This window comes from Thermobia domestica, chromosome 16 (assembly GCF_964235325.1).
Source record: "Thermobia domestica chromosome 16, izTheDome1.hap1.1, whole genome shotgun sequence".
In the NCBI taxonomy this organism is placed as follows: domain Eukaryota; kingdom Metazoa; phylum Arthropoda; class Insecta; order Zygentoma; family Lepismatidae; genus Thermobia; species Thermobia domestica.
Genome location: NC_137469.1, coordinates 117825640 through 117849995, shown reverse-complemented (window position 1 = coordinate 117849995; position 24356 = coordinate 117825640). Strand labels below are relative to the sequence as shown.

The following is a 24356-nucleotide window of genomic DNA, read 5'->3' as shown; positions in this document are numbered from 1 at the left end:
CTATTGAATGCCAAGTTTCTAAAATGGGTTGTTTTGACAAAAATGCGGCCCCTGACAACACTGTTGTCGTAAAATTACTGCAACAGGTGTGTTTTAGGTTAATTAATGATAAGCAATGAGAATTTGCACACAATTGATAACATGAATTTTTATGCAAAAATTTGCGGTTTCTTGCGCAACTTTACAGACACACTGTACTACTTCTTCTTCTATTACTACTAGCACTACCATTAATACTAATTCTTCCTTACCAAATAAACAAGATAATAAACTGAATTTCATGAAGAACGTTAAGTACTTGAAACAATAAATGTATAAATGTATTAAGGGAGTTATTTAAATGAAACACGTACATAGTAGAATTTGAGAGACGGCTGTACTGCCCACTATCAACTGGTCCAGCTACGGTACTTCTCTTACATCCAAGCACCAAAGTCATATTTAACAAACAAACAAACAAACAAAAAAAGGTTGTCAATGTAGTTACTATTAACTATGTTGAAGGCAAATACTACTAAAACGATTTTGCTTTAATTGAGGTAAACTTATTGGGCCATATGCAGAGTCATTTTGAGTCGGGATTAGTGCCATACTAAAGAATTCGACTAACATAAGGTTCTTGTAGTAGTCAGACCTTTAGTATGACGCTAATCATACTTCAAAACGACTCTGCATAAGGCGGATTATGTTATATTCATCCAGTAAGAAAACGAGGAAGAGCAGCATGGCTCGTGAAAGGGGACTGGTCCTCTAGTCCCCCCGTTAGTTCCACATATAAATAAGGTGACAGAAAATGGCATCTCTATTCGTCTCCAGGTTAGGTGTTTTGTTATCTCAATTCGGTTGACTGGAAAAATAGCTGACGTCTGTTGGGGCTTCTCAATTTTTGATTTCAATTAATAAAATAATTGGACAATTGATTAACTGACTGTGAAGATCTTTGTATTCGACTCTCGGTCTTGTATTCCGTGTTCATATGTCCAGGAGACGATGTTAACGAAATTTTGAATCCACTGCTAAGGTGAGTTTAAATTTGGTATTGTTTATGTGTGGGCAGTGATAATTCTGTTTATATCTGTGGATCCCAAGATCGAAATGCCAAGTTTATTAAATAATAATAATAATAATAATAATAATAATAATAATAATAATAATAATAATAATAATAATAATAATAATAATAATAATAATAATAAACATATTCAAGTTTGTCTATGTGAGTTAAGCTTCCAAACATTTGTGAGTATGGGCACCCGAAGCAAGGACAGGGGGGACGGGGCCCTCTCTGGCTCACGAAGATGTATTAAATTTCTTAAGATTTTCTTAATACAAGTAAAACATACCAAACGTAATATAGCAAGCAGAGAGTTAAGGCCCCTAGAAAATTTTCTTCAGGCGCCCATGTCTGTCTTTCTTGTAATTTCTACGTAAGAAATAAATACTTAAAATAAAATTTAACATCGTTGGCTCATATTTACGTAATGTGTTAATTTTATGTAATGTGTTAATTTAATAATTTACAGTATGTTTTGATTACTTTCCCTTATACATATATTGTTTTAGGTTCTTACAGACGAAGATGACCAGAGTCCTGTTATATCGTTTTCTGGTGGCACTGTTCTTGGAGAATCCAGTCTTGTTCTTAGTTGCAAAGCAAAAGCTAACGTGGTATGTGCCACTAATTGTGAAATATTAATTTTGAGAATGCCAGATTTTTATAGAGCAATGATGTCTTATTCCATGCATAAAGAGAAAATTCAAGATAATATTGACGTAAGTATCTAATAGCTGAAGTTTCACGTGGATGATAAATCTTTGTAAAATTATCTAGCAGCAAAAGCTTCATATATCATGCAATTTACCAATGCCTTGGTAATTTCTTTCTCAAAATTAGAGAACAATATGTTTAAGAATATATAAATAATTTTATGTACTTTAATATTTAATTAAAACCTCTCATTCTGGCAGTTATACACCGTAGGCTAGCGAAAGCAGATGACAAATGCAAAGCAAATGATGACGGAAAAATTAGTGGAAGGTAAAGTGAGAGTTATCGTTATAAATAATTCACAGGATAAGAAAATATTGTCTACTTCAATTTATATAACCTGTGATTAAGTTAGGAATACTTTGTATTAGATTTATTTATTTTAGATTAACGTCCGATGATTATGCATTGAAACTAAAGAAGACAGAGGTGACGATAATGAACGAAATGGGAATGAAGATAATAAGAGGAAACGGTAGAACCCCGAGAAAACCTACGCACACAGTTTTTATACCCCACAAAGTTAATTTGGCGCGAGTTTGTTTCGAACTAGGGATCACACACCATGGCTGTACTCTTTATCATTGAGCTGAGGTATTGGCCACTTTGCGTTAGAGGTGAATCCTACATTGGACGGCACAAAGTCGCTAAAGAATTAATAGTTTTACAAAATGTACTGAAAAACGTATGAAATGTAGCTCCTTATTAAGAAACCTAGCTCAGCTGTATTAAGGTTGTCAATTTGACAATGTTTCTAACTAAAAGCTAAAAGGATTTCAATATTCGTATGTGCATATGTAATATCTGAGAGCGGATTGCTGTCTTTTCGCAGTTAGCTGTCCAAATATGTCTAACTGTACGAATTTTCCATATTGCAGTATTCATCTTTTATATATCCAAATAGTTGATTATTTATCGGCAGCTAAACCAATGTCGTAGTTCTAGCTAGTAAATTTTGAACAAGGGTTCATGTGTATCTATACAGGGTGGGCCATTTTAATTAATCCACGGAAATAACTGAAAAACGATAAAACATAGAAGAAATGTTTCAAGTACACGTTATATATTGCTAAGGGGGAAAACCAATTCCGCCAAAAGTACCCCTCCTCGCCCCCCCTAAATGGAGGTAACGGGGGGTAACTTTGAAATGTCAAATGGGAACATGGGTCGAGTAATACCTCGTTCGAAAGGTCTTGGAAAATTAAGTAACGCTGTACCAAAAGATGTTCCATATTGTGCACCGGTTTCAAAATGGCCGCCATAATATGGTTCGGAAACTCCAGTACCCGTAGTGTGAAAACCATGGAAGGTAAATGAATGGAACAAAATTGAAATACGTAAATATCATAGGGCATATCGAACGGTGTAGTCCCTGTGATCCCAGTGGCCTCCCTGAAGGGGTCTTGTGGGCTAACTTCAAAATTTCAAATAGTAACATGAGTCGAGTGGTACCTCGTTCGATAAATCTTGCAAAATCTAACATATTGCAGGAGAAAACGATTGATGTGAAATGGCAGTGTTCTCAAAAGGCCGCCGAAACATAGTATCCGTGTCAGAGAAAAGGTTTAGTACCCGTAGTATGAAAGCGATTGGAGATAATTCAACAAAAGAAAAACTGGAGTAGCTAACTGACGTAAGGCACATCAAGAGGTCTTGTCGGGGTGACTCCAAGGGCCAACTGAAAGGTATCCGGGGCCAACTTGAAAATTTCAAATAGCAGCTTGAAGCAAGTAATATCACGTTAGATAGACAAATTAATATCAAACAGCTTCTGTAAGAAAATTTTCGACATCAGACACCGTTTTCAAAATGATCGCCAAGACATGGTGAGTGTGTCTAAGAAAACGTCTAGTGCCCATAGTATGAATACGGTTAGACATAAATGAAAATAACGAAAATTAAATAGGAAAACCACGGAGGCGTTCCAAGGCTCGAGAATAATACAACAGAGATAAAAATATTAGAGTAAAATTGCCATAATGTATAGAGAGAAATCCAAGTCCTGCAAAATAATCTCTCCCTGTGCTCTGTATGTGAGTGGGGTGGAAAGTAAAGTGAAAGTTCAAACAGAACTCTACTTTAATTCGTAAATTAAGGCTAACCTTACAAATAGGTATGGTGTGGTTGAAATATTTGTTTGTAAGGATGACGCTGTAGTGACTAAAAAAAAGAGAAACTTTTATGCAATGCGTGCTGGTTATTCAGAAAGCATTTCGGGGATATACGTACACACCGTTTCGTCCCTCAAGATCACAATGTGACATGAATGTTAATAGTTAATCAAAATGTAACTGTGGCCATCCGCGTTAACTTAGTGCACCAATTCTCTATGCATGAAGTCTGCCTTCCAAACAGCATTGGGTAGGTCAAGCGTACGCCCGAACCGTTGTCCGGTCGGACATTGAAATTTTGAAGTTAGCCCACAAGACCCATTCAGGGAGGCCACTGGGATCACAGGGATTACACCATTCGATATGCCCTATGATATTTACGTATTTCAATTTTGTTCCATTCATTTACCTTCCATAGTTTTCATACTACGGGTACTGGAGTTTCCGAACCATATCATGGCAGCCATTTTGAAACTGGTGCACAATATGAAACATCTTTTGGTACAGCGTTACTTAATTTTCCAAGACCTTTCGAACGAGGTATTACTCGACCCATGTTCCCATTTGACATTTCAAAGTTACCCCCCGTTACCCCCATTTAGGGGGGGCGGGGAGGGGTACTTTTGGCGGAATTGGTTTTCCCCCTTAGCAATATATAACGTGTACTTCAAAAATTTCTTCTATGTTTTATCATTTTTCAGATATTTCCGTGGATTAATTAAAATGGCCCACCCTGTATATGTCAAGGCACCGCGTAGTCTAGTCGCTAACGCTCGTCTTTTTGCGAGCGGTCCCGGGTTCGAATCCCGGTGGGGACACTTGGTTGAAAAAAAATGTAAAAGTTTTTTCATGTCAGCCATTATAAGTCAGGCTTTCCTCATTCACACCAGGCAAATGCCGGCATGGTACCTAACGTACAGATCCCAGGCCGCTTCCTTCCTTACCAAATCATTTCTTCATTCCGTTTCCTTGGATAGGTGATCGTTGAGGGACGTCATCTTTCATACGTGACGGGCTAACATTGCTATAGATGCCAAAATCCTCAGAAATCTAAAATCCTAATGCGTATTTATATGTCTCTTTCTTCCCGGTTTAGATATTTTATTGAGGATTGCGATAATATGTATACTCTTGAGACGCAGTATCGATAGTAACAATCAACGTAACACTTTCTATTACTGTATCTGTTCTATGACGATAAATGTTGAAATCGGAAGAGGTTAAATTGAACCACTTTCTGTTTGTATAGAGAGTAAACGCAGAGACGGAATCTATTAAAAAAAATCTCGATATCTCTTACCGTTTTTGTTCTATGGAAATCAGTACTGACGTAATAGTAAATTTCAATTTCTTCTAGCTTTGGTAGTGTTGTAGGTTGTGATGATATGTTCTGTTGAGACCCTGAATCAATTGCAGGAAACCGTTTGTCCCTATTACCATTTTTGTTCTGCTGCGGTAAATGTTTAAACCGCAAAATTAAGTTGAACCATTTTCTCTGCTGCGGTAAATATTTAAACCGAAAATAATTAAGTTGAACCATTCTCTCTGCTGCGGTAAATGTTTAAACCGGAAATAGTTAAATTGAACCATTCTCTCTGCTGCGGTAAATGTTTAAACCGGAAATGGTTAAATTGAACCATTTTCTGTTTGTATAGAGAGGCAATGGATAAGATGGAATCTGTTGCGAAAAACCGTATCTTGATGTCTCTTACCGTTTTTGCTCTGATATTTGTCGACAGACAGACGGACGGGCAGATTTCCGACACTTATGCATAGCATAGTTTGCAAGTTAAAATATTAAAACTATTTAAGCAAATTTAGAAGTTACTTTCGTAGAAAGTTTGTAGCTATCAAAAAATTACATAAAACTGTAAAAAAAAAAAAAAAAAAAAAAAAAAAAAATCACTGAATTTAAACAAGAACATAAAATGTACAAAAGAAACCATAAAATTACTACTCCTAAATGTATCTTGTTGCTAACGAATGCTAAAAGTTACGGAAGGTGTACCTTAACATGGTCCAAAAATTCCGTAAAGTTGAGTCATAAGAGAATTTCAAAGTCATATCTCCGAAACATGGTTCCTAAGTTTGGAAGGGGTATCTTCGATCTCCTGATACGTATCTTTCAAATACATTCATAGACTTAACATTCAAGCTATTCCAAACTTTTATTTTTAGTTCAATGAAACCACCAAAATCATATCTCTCTAATTCGCTTCGGAGACCAGGGACAACTATCTTTAAACAGATTTCATTTACGTATATTTTCACGACATTCAATGTACCGTAAGCTGTAACAAAATTTCAATTTAATGTATAATTCACACTGTAATTTTCTATTATTATTATTATTATTATTATTATTATTATTATTATTATTATTATTATTATTATTATTATTAGGCCAGTTTTCAGGTTGTGGGATTAATGAATTTTTTTGTCTTTAAGCCTTTCAATGTTTCTTCCACGTTTCACGATCTTGAGCTTCTTCATTTAACTCCCAATATTTTCTTCTATTTTTTAAAATTTTCGATCAGTTGCGTTCTCCTTTTTCCTACTCCTCGCTTTCCTTCCATCTTTTCCTTTATGATATATGAAGAAGACAACTTTTTCGCAAGATGTGTTAAATCAAATTATCCTCTCTACGAAGCATGTTAGCTAAAAGCGTCGTCTTCTCTCCTATCTGTTTTAAAACGTTCTCGTTTGTTAATCTTTTCGTCCATTTAATCTTCTCCATCTTTCTCCAACATCACATTTCGAATCTCTCTAAATATTTCTTCTCTAAGTTCTGTAATGTCGAAGTCTCTGAACCATACAGTTGAATTCTCCATACATAACACTTGAGCAGGTTTTTCCTTAGTCCAATATCAAGCCTGCTAGTTAAGAGTGATATTTCTTAAAGATGAAAGGAAATCTTTAAGTTTTACGTCTCATGGTTATGCCGGTTAGGCTAAATGAGACTGTGATGACGAGAAATGAATGAAATGGTGGAATGAAGAAAGTGGGAGGAAATCGGAGAACCTCGAGGAAACCCACGCACGCTGTGCTTGTCCAACACAAAGTTCACTTGGCGCGAGCTAGGATCGAACCAAGGACCTCATCCACCAGAGATAAACACTCTATCACTGAGCTACCGGGGCTCCGTGATTTTTTCTTGTTGACTGCTTCCTTGGCTATGGCAATTACTTTCCATTACAGTTCCCAAATTAAGATATTGCTCATTACTTGCCCCTTCCAAAATATATTTTTTGGCAATTTTTTTGACAATCAAAGTGAACCTCAGTTCTATTTTCTAGGGACGTAACTATAAAATATAATACAGTTCCAAATCAATAAACAATTACCCATTTTTATTTTCTGATATTTCTTAAATTTTAAGGGGTGGGCGAATGTACCAATTCTCGAAATTTAGGGGAATCGCATCAAGGTACCACTCTTTAAGAAAGACAATTATCCCCTGTATTCATCTGTATCTCCATAAGCTGTAACAAAATCTTATTTTAGGGACTAAATTAAGATAGAACCGGCCGTGTCGTAAAATATAAATTAATTACACACATTTTTTGTATATTTTTTACCTATGGAAAGGCACAAGTTTGATCACCTGAATTTACAAATGTGATGCCTATAAAACAATCACCAAATTTTATTGCTGACAATTCCCTAATGTAAGGAGTGGACCACTGTGCCCCTGTCGACATTTCAGAGAGGTTCATCATGGTAGGAGTAAATGCCCTATGTTCTATGAGAAAGAATGGATCCGTCTATACGCCCATAAAACTATAAATGAGAACTAATCAAAGAGAACAAATTAGGTGTTAAACCTCTCAACTTTGAATTTTTGTCCATTTTATCTATAAAGGGGAATAAGATGGACTTACCCAAAACTTCAGATGTGCATACTATGGTCCTAGACTACCCTACCAAATTTTTAGTTTTGACAATTTCCTAAATTTAAGAAGTCGCCCTATGCACCCTTACCCAAATTTGTGGGCGGTGGATCAATGTACCCAATCTAAAATTTGGAGGAGTAGACCTGTGTACCCTAGACCAGTGACCGTCAAACCGTCAATCGTGAGCTACTAGTAGGTCGCGGGAACATTTTCAGTAGATCGCGTTAAGGGGCCTCAGCACTGCGAAATTAAAATACCGCTAATTTTACGGTAATTATGTCATATCTTCAAATAGATAAAATATAACCGAAAAGTGAAACAAGACCTCCCTAGACAATATTATTATGCGTGAGATACCGTTAACACGACACATTTATCTCCTTTCGATTTACAGCCATTTAGAAAATCGGCATTTATTTCGCGTTTCTAAATAACTGCAAACGGAAAGCTACTAGATGACTCGTGATAACGGTACCGTACCTCATGCAAAATAACATCGTCTAGGGAGGTTTTGATCAGCGTTGCCAGACTCACAGCTCGGAATTATTCCAAAATCTGATCGAAATTATGCTAGATTCGGTCAAATTATGCTAGATCCTCATAATTACTAATTCAGGAGTTAAAAAAAAAAAAAAAAAAAAAAACGAAGCTGAGATACGATAACGTAACTTAAAATATGCAGAGCGCAAGAATGCGTGGATAGAACTCAATACTTCACGCACCATGCTTTAACTCAACTAAACTAGTGCAGTCGTTGCCAGACTCAATGGCGTATATATCGTATAAATGAATGCAAAGCGTTTGTTTACACATTTTGAAAGAAAATTACCTCACAGCATAAGCGGAGTTGGGAAGTGTCTGCCTGCTTGGGGGGGGGGGGGAGAGGGGGCAGATTTTTGGTCGGTCTCGGACCATTAATTTTAGGAATAAAGATGGTAATGAAGTCAGAAATAAAGATGGTGAAGTTGTCAAAAAATTGAGGGGAGAATGGCCCCCATAGCTCTGCCCATGCCTCGCAGTTAAAGGATTAGAAAACCCTGGGTGGAGCCACAAAAAAAAAAAAAAAAAAAAAAAGCCGTTTCTAACTTACTTCGGAAAATAAGACTGCCTGTATGGTTTACCGACTATATGAATCAATGGAAGAGTATACATTTCTGCCGTTCTTTTTCTTCCTAAGACCAACTTCTTTCTCATCTCCAGGTTTTACGGATTTTTGATAAACTTGCTGAAATTATGCTAGATTTGGGCAGGATGCTAAAAGCAAGATGCTAGATGCTAAAGACATACAAATTATGCTAGATCTAGCATCATTATGCTAGATCTGGCAACGCTGGTTTTGATCCACTTTTCGATTATATTTTATCTATTTGAAGATATCATATAATTACTGTAAAATTAGCGGTATTGTAATTTCACAGTGATAGCGACTCCGGTTGGCTAACCTTGATTCCTCCACTGAGCTGACGCTAACGACAGAGGGCGCTGACAACAACAACTGCTTCAGCGTTGCCAGATCTAGCATAATGATGCTAGATCTAGCATAATTTGCATGTCTCTAGCACCTAGCATCTTGCTTTTAGCATCCTGCCCAAATCTAGCACAATTTCAGCAAGTTATCAAAAAGCCGTAAAACCTGGAGAAGTTGGTCGTGGGAAGAAAAAGAACGGCAGAAATGTATCCTCTTCCATTGATTCATACACTCGGTAAACCATACAGGCAGTCTTATTTTCCTAAGTAAGTTCGGAACGGCTTTGGGCTTTTTTTTTTTTTGTGGCTCCACCCAGGGTTTTCTAATCCTTTAACTCCGAGACATGGGCGGAGCTATGGGGGCCATCTCCCCCCAACTTTTTGACAACTTCACCATCTTTACTTCTGACTTCATGATCATATTTATTCCTGAAATGACAGCTCCGAGACCGACCAAAAATCTACCCCCTCCCCCAGCAGACGATTCCCAACTCCGCTTATGCTGCGAAGTAATTTTCTTTCAAAATATGTAAACAAAAACTTTGCATTCATTTATACGATATGTACGCCATTGAGTTTGGCAACGACTGCAGTAATTTAGTTGAGTTAAAATTTTGGTGCGTGAAGTATTGAGTTCTATCCATGCATTCTTGCTCTCTGTGTATTTTAAGTTACGTTATCGTATCTCAACTTTGTTTTTTTTTAACTCCTGAATTAGTAATTATGAGGATCTAGCATAATTTGACCGAATCTAGCATAAGTTCGATCAGGTTTTGGAATAATTCCGAGCTGTGAGTCTGGCAACGCTGAACTGCTTGTTTTTCCTGGGCAAATGCCATTGTCAGCCTTCCAGTGTTGCCAGATCTACTGATTTTGCAGGAGATCTTCTGTTTTTTCTACGTTCTACTGATCTACTGCAAAAGAAAATGAAAAGTGAACAATCTCCTGCTTTTTCCTTACTTCGAGGAGTTGAAGAAATATATTACTTATTAATATTGAATTTTCAATGTTTCCTCACATAAAAAGATGAAATTTTTCTGTTATAGCACACAAAGCTCTGTAGAGCATATAGTTATAGAGAGCTTTACTGTATATAATATGAATCCAAAGAATACAACTGTACGTCATCTTCTATAAGATTCGTCTATATTCTGACTTTCTGTAAGATTTACAAGTAAGTGTTGTTTAGATTGGGACTTGGGTTGGAAGTAGAGATGCAAAAAAGCCGGCTTTTTTGAATCGATAGTTTTTTTCACATAAAAAGCCGGCTTTTTTGGAAAAAAACCGAGAATTTTGGAAATTTTGGCTTTTTTCATTTTCATGATTTTTCTATCCAAATAGCTTTCTTATAGTATATTCTATAGTTAGATAAGATTTCCACGACCTGAATGCCATATTTAGCTCTGTAATTCACCATCAAGATGGATGGAGCACATATTTTACGAATTAAAGCTAACATGAAGAATGTAGTATTTGAGGGCAATTTTACAGGTTATTTAACTTTATTTTAACTTTTGAGTTATCGACATTTTTTTCCTTCTCTAGATCATTTTAGTTTGTCATCCGTGTTTCATTTCTAAGAGCTTAGTACTCCAGCTTCTAGCACGAAAGTTAAACTTACGTTTTTCTATATATCCGTCAAAGCATACGTTTTTCAATATGTCCGTCAAACCGTATTTCCACATTTCTGTTATACTGTAGTTGTGCAATGATTTAGCAATAATTTTCCAGATACAACCTTGAATACCAATTTATACAAATAATCAATAGCGGATTTAGAAAAGTACTTCTCTGATTGTTTCGTTTTCTAAAAAGTCCTAATTTTATTTGGGAGGAGCTAGAAGTTTATGAGTACAGGCATAACTAATATTTCGTTTCGTTTATATGTTTAGCAATAATCTTCCGGATACAACCTTGAAGATCATTTTATACTGAGAATCAGTGGCGAATTTAAAAAAGTGTTTTGGGAGGGGTTTTCTTACTACTAATGTTTAGTTTTTCTAAACATTCGTAATTTTTATTTGACGGGAGCTTAAAGTTTATGAGTAAAGGCATAACTAATAGATATTTCGTTCGTTTTAGACATTCCACAATTTTGGAGAACAGGCTTCAGTCCGAAAGACCGATCCTCTAACCTTCGCAAAAGCGTCACTGCTGGTAATTGGTAATAATAACGATTTAAAAACAATAAGAAAGGAAGTCGGCCAACTCCTACACACCTAGTCGGCCAGTACACGCACTATTTCTACATTCTCAGATGAAATGAAGGAAGGCTTTGTCAGAATGGTCGAATGCTGGGTTGAATCCCGGACTTCCCGATAGAAGCGCAAAAGCCAACCACTGAGTCACGTTTGTTGTGCAGTTGTATTTAGCTTAACTTAAATATATTCCGTAGTCTTTTTTTTTTTTTTGTTTGTTTCGTAATGATATGTTGAATCCCTCTTGTTAAAAATTCAGAAAACTTGAGGACTGGGTAAACCGTGATGGTGGTCAAGGGCGCCCATGTTGTGGTTTCCAAGGAAGGGCAAGTATAAGCGACGTTTCAAAAATAGTTTCAAATTTTGCTGTAACTAATGTAAAAATCCTATTGGATTTTCAATATTCTGAAGTACATTTTCCTCTAGGGGGGCAAGCGCCCCCTTAACCCCCCTGATGGGCGCCCGTGATGTTGGTTATAAAAAACTTGACTGTAGAATTTCAAGAATATACAGAACCATGTGCAGCCTTTAATTGTATCATACAAATCTAAGTATTTCTCTTATGTTTTATTTTAATTTTATTTTGTTTCAAAAAGAGGGTATGGAATATTTTGAAGTAAAAATACTACATAAAATTTTGCTAGTTATTTGTGTATTTTTTGAAAGAAGTTTTTACTGTTAGGGTTGGCTCGTTTACACCAGCTGTTTTTTTTAAGTAACTGGTTTAAACTAAAAAAATTGAAAGAACAAAAATGCGAATCGTGTGAACTTCATGGTGACGTTTCACATGTCAAACCATTTGCATTAGTCTTATTTCCTTTTCACCTTTTAATCAAGGTGTCCCATGTTCAATTCTCGTTCGAACCACAACCCTTCTTTCATGTGTAAACCAAGTACTCTTTCGGATGTCACTTTAAGCGAAAGTCTTCTCCTTGATAACCTCGGTATTACGTAAGGATGTTAAGCCTAAACATACAAAACGAAACCAAATTATATATTTCTGCATGCCTTTTGTTTTATAAAGAAGCGAAGGTTGCTTAAATATATTGATTAAAATTGGTAAAATTTATCGATTGCTTACTTAGCTTCCAACATTAGCTTGGATTGGACTTTCAATGATACCTACATACTAAATTTGTAATTTAATACCTCAGTTTTAGAAAAATAAACACACTGCTGAACAAGACTGCACTCATTTGCTCTCTTCTGATGAGCTCACATTTACACTCACGTCTGATGAGGATCTTGGATAGAAGATCGAAACGTCACGTGTAAATGTGTTTTTATATTAAATAAGTGCAGTCTTGTTCAGCAGTGTGTTTATTTTTCTGATTTTATTCGTAAGACGTTGACTATGATTGTGTGTCACTCAGTTTTAGCGTACTGATTATAATACGTTGACCTTTAAATTTTACATGAAAATTAAATTTTACAGGATTTTAGGATTTTCCCGTTATTGTTTTACATTTAAAAGAATGACGGGATTTTCCCGATGGCAGGGGCGGGAGTTTCTCAATTTAAGAAATTTACTGACCGGACTTCTTTAAGCTTATGGGACCTCTTCCAGCATAACCCCGTTGTTGAATAATTACACCAAGGCGAAACAAACTTATTTCTGTGAATATGTAATATAAATACATAAAGCAAAATATCTAAATCAAAAAACCTGGTTTAAAGCCCCAAAAAGCCTGGTTTAAACTGCCACCCCAAAACGGGTTTTTGGCATTTTCAGAAACAACCATGGTTCTTGCCAACTCTGCTTACTTTTGTATATAGGAGGTTAAAATGTGTTTATTATATACATTGGTTAATCCTTTGGAATTCATAATGTAAAAATGTTGAAGTAAAATTGTTTAAAATATCTTTTCGAAATTCATGGTTTACTTTCGAGGTTTTATATTATTATCGGCATCAACCACTAATTAAATGACTTTCTGTGTTATAGAGAAGCGAAACAAAGTCTGCTTTATCGATTTAAAGCAGAATTTTGAAAAAAGCCCAAAATTTCCCAAGCAAAAAAGCAAAGCAGAAAAAACCGAGTTTTTTTCCAAAAAAGCCGGTTTTTTTCCGAGCCCTTGCATCTCTAGTTGGAAGAGTGGCTTAGATCATTTCTCAACGATCGTCAGCAAGAAATCGTCTCACGCCACGATCACGTGTGACTGTACCATATAGCTACGTTATCGCTACGTGCATGAAAACACATTTTCCCACTCCACTTTGCTTTTTCACTACGTTTTACTTCACACACGTGTGTATCAAATAATATTAATATAAATCGGGACTTTCCCTTTTATTTGCTCAACGTAGTTAATCGGAAATGAATTCTGGACTGCTTGTTTTGACTACTGTCCCCTTAATAATGGCAAATTTTATTGCCCCCCCCCCCGGATTTACATTCAAACGCCACCACTGTGTCTACTGCTTTCTCCTGTTTTTTATCTTCGAATCTCCTGCTTTTCCAACTGATTGATCTGGCAACACTGTCTCACAGTTGATTGTATACGCGTGGGGTTGTACACGTTAAGTTTTTCGTGTGTATTTTAGATGTTTGCTAACTTGGATACTTTGATTTTATAGTTACTAGCAATATAAGTTTATAGACAATAAACAAATGTAAGATTTTTTAAAAAAAGTTGGTAATTCTTTTGATTGGTAGCTCACAGTACGATTAAAAAACCGTACGGTAGCTTAGAAGCTTTATAAATTTGACTTCATAAATTCATAAAACGCAGGATGCCTCTTTGTCCTAGACTATGCCCCTATTCTAATGAAACTGGGGACAAAATTTATACCATCTCTTCCAAATACTACTCTTGATATATGCCATGCGACCGGAGGAGATTACATTGAGCTTTATGAACGTTTAATTGAAAATGATATAACTACAATTATTTTTAATATTGTAAAAAAAATGTTTTATTTGTTTACTAAAGCCAATGTATTACTTGACCAGGATAGCAGTGCGGTTTTGGGAGGATGGTGCTGCTGTTGTGTTTATTGCCCGTTTACTGTAGCTTGGCGCTGTGTTTTGACACAAAACCTGGCCAGCGAATCTTAGCAGTCCTTCCCTTACTATCCCCTTATAGCAGTGGTAGCAGTGGCACTAACTCATCAATTTTAGCACTAGTAGGGTTTGGCATTTGCAAGTTGCGTGAATTTCGAAAGAATTTACTTTTTCTCTAATCAGGACCGTAACTTGTGAGGGGCAGGGGAGGGGCAACTGCCCCCCAGGGAGATTCCCCGCCGTTCGAAGGGGCCCATTTGGAGACAAAATTTTCTTAATCAATATACAATTCGAACATAAAATTATAAATGAAGTATCAAACAGTTTCACTACATTACATAAAGCAGCGCACAAAAGGCAAAAAAAAAAAAAAAAAAAAAAAAAAAAAAAAAAAAAAAAAAAGTGAGCCGTGGGCCCACTTCAGTAAGAAACGTCTATTATTAGGGGCCCTAGAAATAACATTTATTCGTATGGCTTTGAGATTTGTCAATATTGTCCCCTTAATTAATTTGTCATGTATGGAACGGGCCTAGGGGCGTAAGTAACGGCCATGCAGACCTTGCCGTGAGGGAGGGCCCACAGGCACCGGGGGGACATAAATAGTAAGAGAAAGAAAGAGGGGGCCCAAGAATGAGAAAAACAACTTTTTCTAGGAGGCCCAAATACACATATTAATGCTTGCCCCTCAGAAAAAAGTTACGGCGCTGCCTCTAATGTGAATTTATTGTTACAGTTCTGTTAATAGTTAACTATATCAGGTTGGTCTCTTTAAACCTTGAGTCGTGGAGAGAAACAATCTTACAGGAGGACAGTATTCAAATTTTAAGAAGGCGGGGAAAGGAGAGCGAGGATGAGAAAGATGAGAAGAAAGAAAGAAAGAGAATGAAAGAAACACTTCTACATTTACTTCATAATGAATTTAAGCACATATAAACGAAAAACGGATATTGGAACCCACCACGATATTTGTGGAAGTGTAGGCAACATAATATTCTGAAGGAATATATTTCCCGCCAATTCTGGGGCCTCAGTGTTTGACCCAATTCTGGCCTTACAGCAGTGGCGGATCCAGGGGGCGATCGTGGCGATTGCCCCCCCAGGAAAGGAAACTTTCTCATTTTATATATTTAAATAAAACCCAATCCCAGAGTTTGGAGCTCTTGAAAGTAGCTCTAAGTAGCAGTATTAAAACCCACCGCCCCCCCAGAAGTCCGTCCTGGATCCGCCTCTGCCTTACATAAGCTACCATCTAGGCCTTCATCTCCTGAGACTGAGGAAAACCTTAATAAGGAATACCGGCCAGAGCCGGGTTCATGCCCACGCTCGATCTACCTATTTTAATGCCTTTTTTTGTGTTGCACAGTGTCTGGTAAGGGCACCCAAACAGGGCAAATGTGTACAACTTTAAAATGTTTAAATGTTAAAATTCGCTTTATATTGTACTTTGAACACGTAATTCAATGTGTATTATATTCTTCTTACAGCAGCATGGTTTATTTCCTAATACTTTAAGTCTATGGTTGTTAGTATATAATTATTGCATCATACTAATCCTTCTCAAAGCTCGTTCAATTAGTATGAAATTCTAGACTTAGCAGTTTGCAACATTGCAAACCTTCACCAAGAGGCAATATGTGGCGAGAATATTTCTACCTATACTCGCATCGAAATTCCTAGCCCTTGTTTACAATCAGTACAATATGTTTCTGTCGCCTTATCATGAAAACAACGCTGTCCAGCGAACCTAACGGTCTTCTCTCTCTCTGTTTATTGTTTACAACACAAACTGCCATCTTCCAATATTGCCAGGCGTACAAGGTTTTCGCACACTTTCGAACAAGAACACTTGTACAAAATTGAGTGTGCATTATATGTAAGATTGTATTACATAATAACTGACTCGATTTGTCATAACGTTAATATCTCAGTCATCTCAAAGGCAGCAATTTATGTAGTAATAGCACTTGGTCCACGACTGTGCAGAAGTAGGTACATTCGGTTCGGTGATTCATGTGCCTGGCAACCATAAATTAACCATGTAGGGGTGAGAAGCAAGGTTTTGACGCTCGCACTACAATTGTTGTTTGTAAACAATTTTCCATCCTAGAGTGAACGGACAATACATTAATTACTATGCAAGCGCAGTGGGACAGGGGAGCGGGGAGTTTCACTCTGCAGTGTATCCAACGGATTTTAAAAGTTGCAGTTTGGATGTTATGCATATCCTAATATCTTTCCGCTTAATAAAGAACGCCGTAAGTTATGTGGTTGTAGTGAACCATTCCTGCAGTAATGCAGATGTATTGTGAATAGTGATATATGAATGGAAATTACCAATTTAAGAACAACTTAACACAATTGACAATTCAGAGAGCTTCTACCGTGTATTAAGCAGAATGTATAAAAATTGATTACGTTTTATTCGATGTAATTATAAAACAGGAGCAGCTTGTAAAACGCTGCTCGCTAGTTTGTTCACAAGTTAATATGCAGGGTGTATTTTTGTTGTAGTTGCTTTTTTTCTTGTTACATAAGATGTTCTGCAAATAACTTCAGTGACTTTTGAAACTGTTTGACTTAACTTGAGCCAGGGGCGGAACCAGCCTGTATATTTGGGGGGTGGTCGTTCGAAGTCAAATCAAGGTAAGAGCGTATTGCAAAAAAAAAAAAAATAATAATAATAATAATAAATAAAAAAATAAATAAAATAAAATAAAATAAAAGTAAAACAACTTTAGAAAAGGAGAAGTAGCTATTGTTGCAATTTCTAGAACATAAATGGGCATCTGCGATTTCAAAGTGGACATTTTCTTTGAGGAAGAACGCCAATGTAATTTCTTGCAATTTATTGCTTTATTTGACTTCTGCAACGTAAAACATGAAAAGGTAAGGCCTACCTATTTTAGGTTTTATTTTACATTTATAATACAAAGGTGAAAATTCTTAGGTTTTATTTTTGAAATAAAAAATATGCTATTCTGGGATCGGGACAATTGCCCCGATCACCCCGCCTCCTGCATCTGGCCCTGACTTGAGCATATCTATGAAGTTGTTTATTACAAACAGGACAAAAAGAACTGTGATAGATTGATTACAAGCAATCCGGTTAGAAACTCTGCTGCTTGCATTTTAGTTCCAAAACCGGCCGCCCGCACTCGTTCGCTGGTCAGGTAATAACATTTTGTAATCGGATGATGTATGTACATGAGGGCTCGGGGAAAGACAATAGTAAGGGCCATTTCAGGTGAAGTTGAGATGTTAAGTTGAATGGATTGGGATCGGCCCACAGAACAGTACGTAGGTAATTTAATTTCGGAAATGCACCTGCAGATAGCAGGGAATCTTTTCTTTGTCATTGTATTGCATTGGATGAGAATGTTCAACTTTGTTTTCCATTTTACTCGAAAGTTAGAATAAACGTGTGACATATCATTGTCTTCTGCCGAGCCGCTCATATGTGTATGAACGTAATATGTAAATGAATCTGAACATTTTCTCTTTCAAACTAGAAGCGTTTCTTTCAATTATGATTAGCTGTTTCCAACCATAATGCTTTGAAATTGGATGAAGACTTTAGGTATGCCTTGTGTATTACAATGGAGAATTTGAACGCAATGCGCAAAAATGAAATGTAAAGTTTGAGCAGAAATTTTACCATGTAAGAAACAATCATTTAAGCATTTTTGTGTGATCACTCATAGCAGGAGGCTTCCCTCAACTACCAAAACCTGAACGCGCCTCCCCTGTCGAAAATGAAATGTGTCAACAACATAAATACATGTATCTCTAAAAGAAAAACTATCACTATAATAAACTATGTTTCATTTATTAATCACTAACGAAAACATATTAACACAGATTATCTTCATTGTATACACTGATTATACCTTTCAATGTTATTAGCTGGTGTTAATAATTATAAATTTTGGTAAGTCAGATATTTATGTTAAAATTGAAAACTAGTAGCAGAGAGCGAATTTAAATAATGAAAACCGGCACATTTAAATGTTGAGCAAAGTCAAAGGGATGTATGAGCTTATTTTGAGTCTCACAATTTATTAAATCTCGGCACATACTTTGAAATGGCAAGACGCATCTCTTTCTGGAGTTTTATTTTTGACCTATATTTGGCTTTGATCACCACCATGGCTGAAAATCCGGTTTCGCAGATATAGGAATTTACAAAAGAAAGGAGAACTCGCAAGGTTTCCTTACTTAATTCCAGATACTCATTTTTCACTGAGTTCCAAAATTCAAGCAACGATGCAGAGAGAAACCTGGTCTTCAATATGCTGTCTGAAGATAGATCAATAAGCTGTTCCTCTTCTCGGGTGGTGAAATTTGGTGGATTCTCTGCGTTAAATGGATTCACGATCCAGTTGGGCTGTGTGTCCTCGGGAAAGTACTTCTCAAATTGGACATAAAGTGGTGTTAAGTGTTTCTCAAACACTGATTTGACTTCTTCATTTAGCTGATCCCCGGTTTCTTCTAACAACTTGTTTAGTGTAGGAAAGCAGTCACTAATGTTCCCGTCTTCAATGTTCCTCTTCCAAAGCAACAGCTTCCTTTCGAAGTGTAACACCTTGTCTGGCAATTGCAAAATGTATCATTCTCTTGTAAAGACACATTAAAAACATTTAGTTTCTCAAAATTATCACAAAGGTATGACAGCTTCTGAAGAAAGGCAGAATCGATGAAATTTTCAGCACTGAGATGATTTTCATCCATAAGATACGAGTACAGTTCGCGTTTCAATCTACCTTTTTTGGAGTGACTTCTGACGTAGTTCACAACTTCTATTACTAATGACAATATGTGACTTAAGTCACTACTGAGATTCTTGGAAGCAAGGCATTTCTTATATATAATGCTGTTAGTCCAGAGTGCATTAGGGGCTTTCTTACGTATAAGAGATTGTAATTCTTGATAAAGTCCTGACATAGAGCGAGCACCATCTGTGCATATTACCATAGTTTTTCTCCAGTCCAGTTTGTTTTCTTCCTTGAACTTGTCCACAATTTCGAACAACTCCTTTGCTGTTGTTGCAAGTGCAATACTCTCACAAAACAAAAGAACTTTCAAGAATTTATGATTTTCGGCTATGAATCTCACATAGTAGATCAAAAATGAAATCTTTGAGTTTTACGTCTCACGGTTATGCCGGTTAGGCTAAAGGAGACGGTGATGATGAGTAATGAATGAAAATGGTGGAATGAAGAAAGTGGGAGAAAACGGGAGAACCCCGAGGAAACCCACGCACACGGTGTTTGTCCACCACAAAGTTCACTTGAAGAGGCCTGGGATCGAACCCGGAACCCCAAGCACCAGAGGTGAACGCTCTACCACTGACGGTTACTATCAGCTGTATCACCGATTTAAATCGCAAATTCCTTCCTCCTTAGTTCCTGGATTATGTGTTCATTTACATCATCAGCAAGGTGACTTATTGGACAACTAATTGAGCTGTCAGACAAAGGTATACTTTTCAGTTGTTTAGCAGCAGTTCTATCAACCATAATCGAGACCATATCAATTGCAGCTGGCACAATCAGTTCCTCAGATTTAGTGTGGGATTTCTTGCATTGTGCCACACGATATGCTACTTATACGATGCTAGAAGACTTTTCCCGTGCACAGACATTTGCTGAGAAAATGTACTTTTGTTTCGTATCATTTCAGTTGCTTTACGGGGAAAATATTCCCGGTCCTTATCTTGCAAATTGGTGTGCACAGTTTCTAAATGTCGCTTGAACTTATTGGGTACCATGCTATCTACAGCCAACATTTTCAAACAAATTACGCACTGAGGCCTTTCTTCATTATTGACAGTAGTACTGATATAACCGAAATCCAAATAATGTTCATCATATTTCTAATACTTCTGTTTTGGTTTGTCTGAGCCACTAAGTTCTGCGTTATCCAATTCACGTTTCTTACCCGTCTTAATTATAAACTTATCCATTGCGAATCAATCCACAAAAAGCGTCCTGTTACACTTAATGTAATTAACACAAAACGTCTGCACATAAAACACTTGCAGCTACTTTCTTAGTGTTCACTGTCAAAACAACGTACATCTTGATGTCTCTTTCTTCTCAGAGTAGCAAAATACAAAAAGCAAAGACGAGCTATGAGAACGATAGAAGGAAGAAACAAGTCGAACTGAAACATCTGAAAAATGGCTTCGACCAATGAAAATAAAACAAGTAAGACTATTCATGAATGGTGGCGGTAGTTTAGAAAAGATCAAAACTCAAGAATCGTCCCAAAAATAATAACAGAAAATTAAGTGAAAGAAAAATTCAGCTAACATGGCTTTGTACGAATTCCAAAGATATTTAAGAAGACATACTATTCTACAGAGATAAAGAAGAAGATCGTTAGTGGCCATCTAATAAGCATTATACACATTTAAGCCAAAGGTAAAAGAGTCATCCCCGATCGTATGTGGAACAGAGGTTATAAAAAGTCTTAGTCCACTATGTATTACTAAAGAAGAAGTGTGCAAGCTTAAGTATGCGTGTTGCATTATAAATATGTTCCTTTGTAGGATCTTTTTTTCTTCAAGTTCTCGCGCGTCCCCTGACAACGTTTGACGCCTCCCCAGAGTGGCGCTCCACACAGTTTGAAAACCAGTGACTCATAGCATATTTCTTGTAACTATTCATGATTACGAAAAATATAGTTGAACAGCTTGATTCCCAATGTCATCATCATCATCATAGGTACCGGTATTCTGCTATAATTGGCAGGTGACTTGCTGCAACTGAGAAGCTTCCATGTTCTACTGTGTTCTGCTAATCTCTTCGTCTTTACATGCGATTTTTTTTTTTTTGCTTTGATATTGTGCATTAATTGTAGTCTCTTTCGTGCCGACCTCTTTTTTTCCTTCCACCATACCCTCTAGCACGTCCCTCATAATATAGTTACTGCTTAGCCAATGTCTCAAAAAGTTCCTCTTTTTAATAATATTTAAAATTGTTCTTTCCCCCACCATTTCTAACACCCTCTCATTTCGTTTTCTGCTCGCCCCAGCTAATTCCCTTCATTCTTCTTCACACCCACATATTGAAAGCTTCCAGACGTTTTTCATCACTTTTACGTAATGTTCATGTTTCTGACTCATGCAGTACAATAGGCCCTACTCCACACGAAGCGTTTTGTGAGTTTTTCTCAATTTTACTCAAGGTTCCACAAACAGCATTTTCTTCCTCCTAAAGGTTTCTTTTGCCATTCCTATCCTTGTTTTTATTTCATATTCACATCTCATATCATTACTAACAATACTACCCAGGTATCGAAAACTAGTCACCTGTTCTATTTTCTCCTCTCCTATTCCTATATTTGACACCTACCCCTTCGTTCCAATCACCATAGCTTTTGTCTTTTTAACATTTATTTTCATTACATATTCTTCACAGCTCTTCCTCAAGTCCTCTAACATCTTACTGATTTTATCTTCAGATTCTGCAACAAGCGCAATATCATCTGCAAAACAAATACACCTAATCATTCTACAGGGTGTCTATGGGTCACAAAAGTCACGAAAAAGTCACGACATCAGAAAATGGTCATGAAAGTCAAGAAATTTAGCTTGTGGGTCACGATTTTTTGTATCTGTACAAAAATAAGTGCAGTCTGGAAAATTTTGTTTCATGAAACGTTAAAATTCACCACTGAAAATGTCTATTGTCGGCTTTAGACGCCACCAAATCGCAAGCAAAGGACGCTTTTATTGCTTGCATGGAAATTCGGCCTAGTTTGCATCCAAATTCGCTCTTGAGAATGTTACGAAATTTTATAGTTCGGTAAAGAAAAGGTCACAAAAAGTCACGAAATTTCATTTTTGAATTTTAGTAGACACTCCGTTCTACCTCCCACTGAAAAGAACGTCTTCATTTTGTAAGCTCTTTTCACTATTTCTCTAGATGGATATTAAATAATGTAGGCAAGATACAGCATCCTAGTCGAACTTCCCTTCCAATTCCGCACATTCCCAATGTAGTAAAGCTAATATGACAATAGCTCTACCAAACTCAACGTTACTATTGACGAGAGTTTCTTTTGCGATACCACTGTAGTGTTAGTGTTATAGTTTGTAACTACATAATCTTAAATACATACAAGTAAATGTTACATTAACTATTTTTTATTTACTTTCCAGGATAAAATCATAAAAGCTGCAGAGCTAAGCCGCCTTGCAGACATATATGAAAAACGTCACAGGGATGCACTAACGTAAGCTTCTTACGGGTTATGTTACAGTGAGAACATATTAATGCTACTTCCAGGATTCACACAAACATTATATAATTCAAAATGAGTTTAGTAATACAGGGATAACTGCTTAATTTATCAAAAAGATACTAATATCTACAAGCGTTCCTCTTGTTCTTAAAGATATTTAAAAAGTGTTCAAGTAAAATGTTCTTGGTGAAATAACGAAAAGCAGTTTGAAATAAGTATATATATATATATATATATATATATATATATATATATATATATATATATATATATATATATATATATATATATATATATATATACACCAGGTGGTCCATTTGCGCCTCACAATAGTGAAGTTGGACAACCAACCACACAGTGAAGTAAGCTGTGTTGCCTAAATCCAAGGATAACCTGCTTACAAAAGCACTTTGTCTTCGTATAAAAAATATATCATACATTTAAGAATTATATTGGAGGTATCATGCGAGTCGCTTTTGCCGATACTAAAGGAAACAAACTATATTCATGTAGCATATGAGACGTGGAAGTTGTTTAGAAATTATTACTGCTCCAAGAAACATATACATTTAATACCAATCGACATTTACGGTAAATGAAGTAACTGAAAGAAAGAAAGAAAAAAAGTAAAATAACTCAAACGTCCGAGTCAAGAAAACTGCTAAGACAGATTACTTATTTCAACAATTATCCATGACGAAAGATCTGTTACATCAATCGTGCGTTATTGTTCATAATTAAGTCTAGCCGAAATTCTGAATAATAAACTAGCAATTAGTAATCAACACACTGATCTAATTTCTTCACAAATTAAACAAAAAGTCTTATTTTAGACAATCTAAACTACACCTATAATTTCCAGTTAGCAGACGACAGCGAGGTACCATCAAAACCACCACTTAATAAGATATTTTCCATCTAAAATAAATAACCTGTCTCTACATATCTAAATCTTCGATTCCAACTTAATCATAAAATCTCCTCTTTCATTTACCTGACTTAATAAACATATTTTGCAGATAATAGCATCAAACACATCAGTATGAACATTAGGAATACAATTAAGTCATATAGAAACCATCTTATCTATTTAAAAATAAGATTACACGATCGTCATTTACTGAATGTTCTAAAGTAGCATGCACACCGAAGGAGATTATAGAGAATACTAGAATACGAACATTTGGAAAACATTCGTAGATGTTCATTTCCATCCTTACTGGAAATTCCGTGTGTAGTTTATACCACCAACAACTTAATTTGAATCAGTGTTATTATAGGCAGCAGTCGAAATATCATACACAAGTGTCTAAGGATGTACGTTGTTTCATAGGTTGAATTTTAAATAATCTATACTATACAATGTTGAACATTTATGTTCATCCCATTTGCGAATAGTAATTATACTAGTATGTGTTCACGATATAGGAACTTAAACGATTTGTATTAACACAACGTAGGAAGACAATAAGTTAAGCTAAATTACATAGAAACGCACATAATTTGCTATTATAGAATTATTCATGCACGCACCAAAATTGTATGCCTGGACATTAACAAAGACACACACTTCAACGGAAAGCAGATGTTTTATTCGTTGTGGCTCGTTCGCTAAGCATCTCGGAAGTATCGCTGGTGTCACAGAGACACATGCGTGAATAATTCTTT

The 24356-nt window shown here is 36.2% G+C and overlaps 1 protein-coding gene across 1 annotated transcript in view; it reads left to right on the top strand.

Moving 5' to 3' along the window:
* Window positions 1-24356, top strand: part of LOC145673364 (uncharacterized) — a 779808-nt gene that overhangs the window by 278140 nt on the left and 477312 nt on the right. Inside the window, exons 7-8 of the mRNA XM_081743004.1 lie at window positions 1564-1773; window positions 22606-22679. Of these exons, the coding sequence (XP_081599130.1) occupies window positions 1564-1773; window positions 22606-22679 (284 nt within the window). The remainder of the gene's footprint in view (window positions 1-1563; window positions 1774-22605; window positions 22680-24356) is intronic.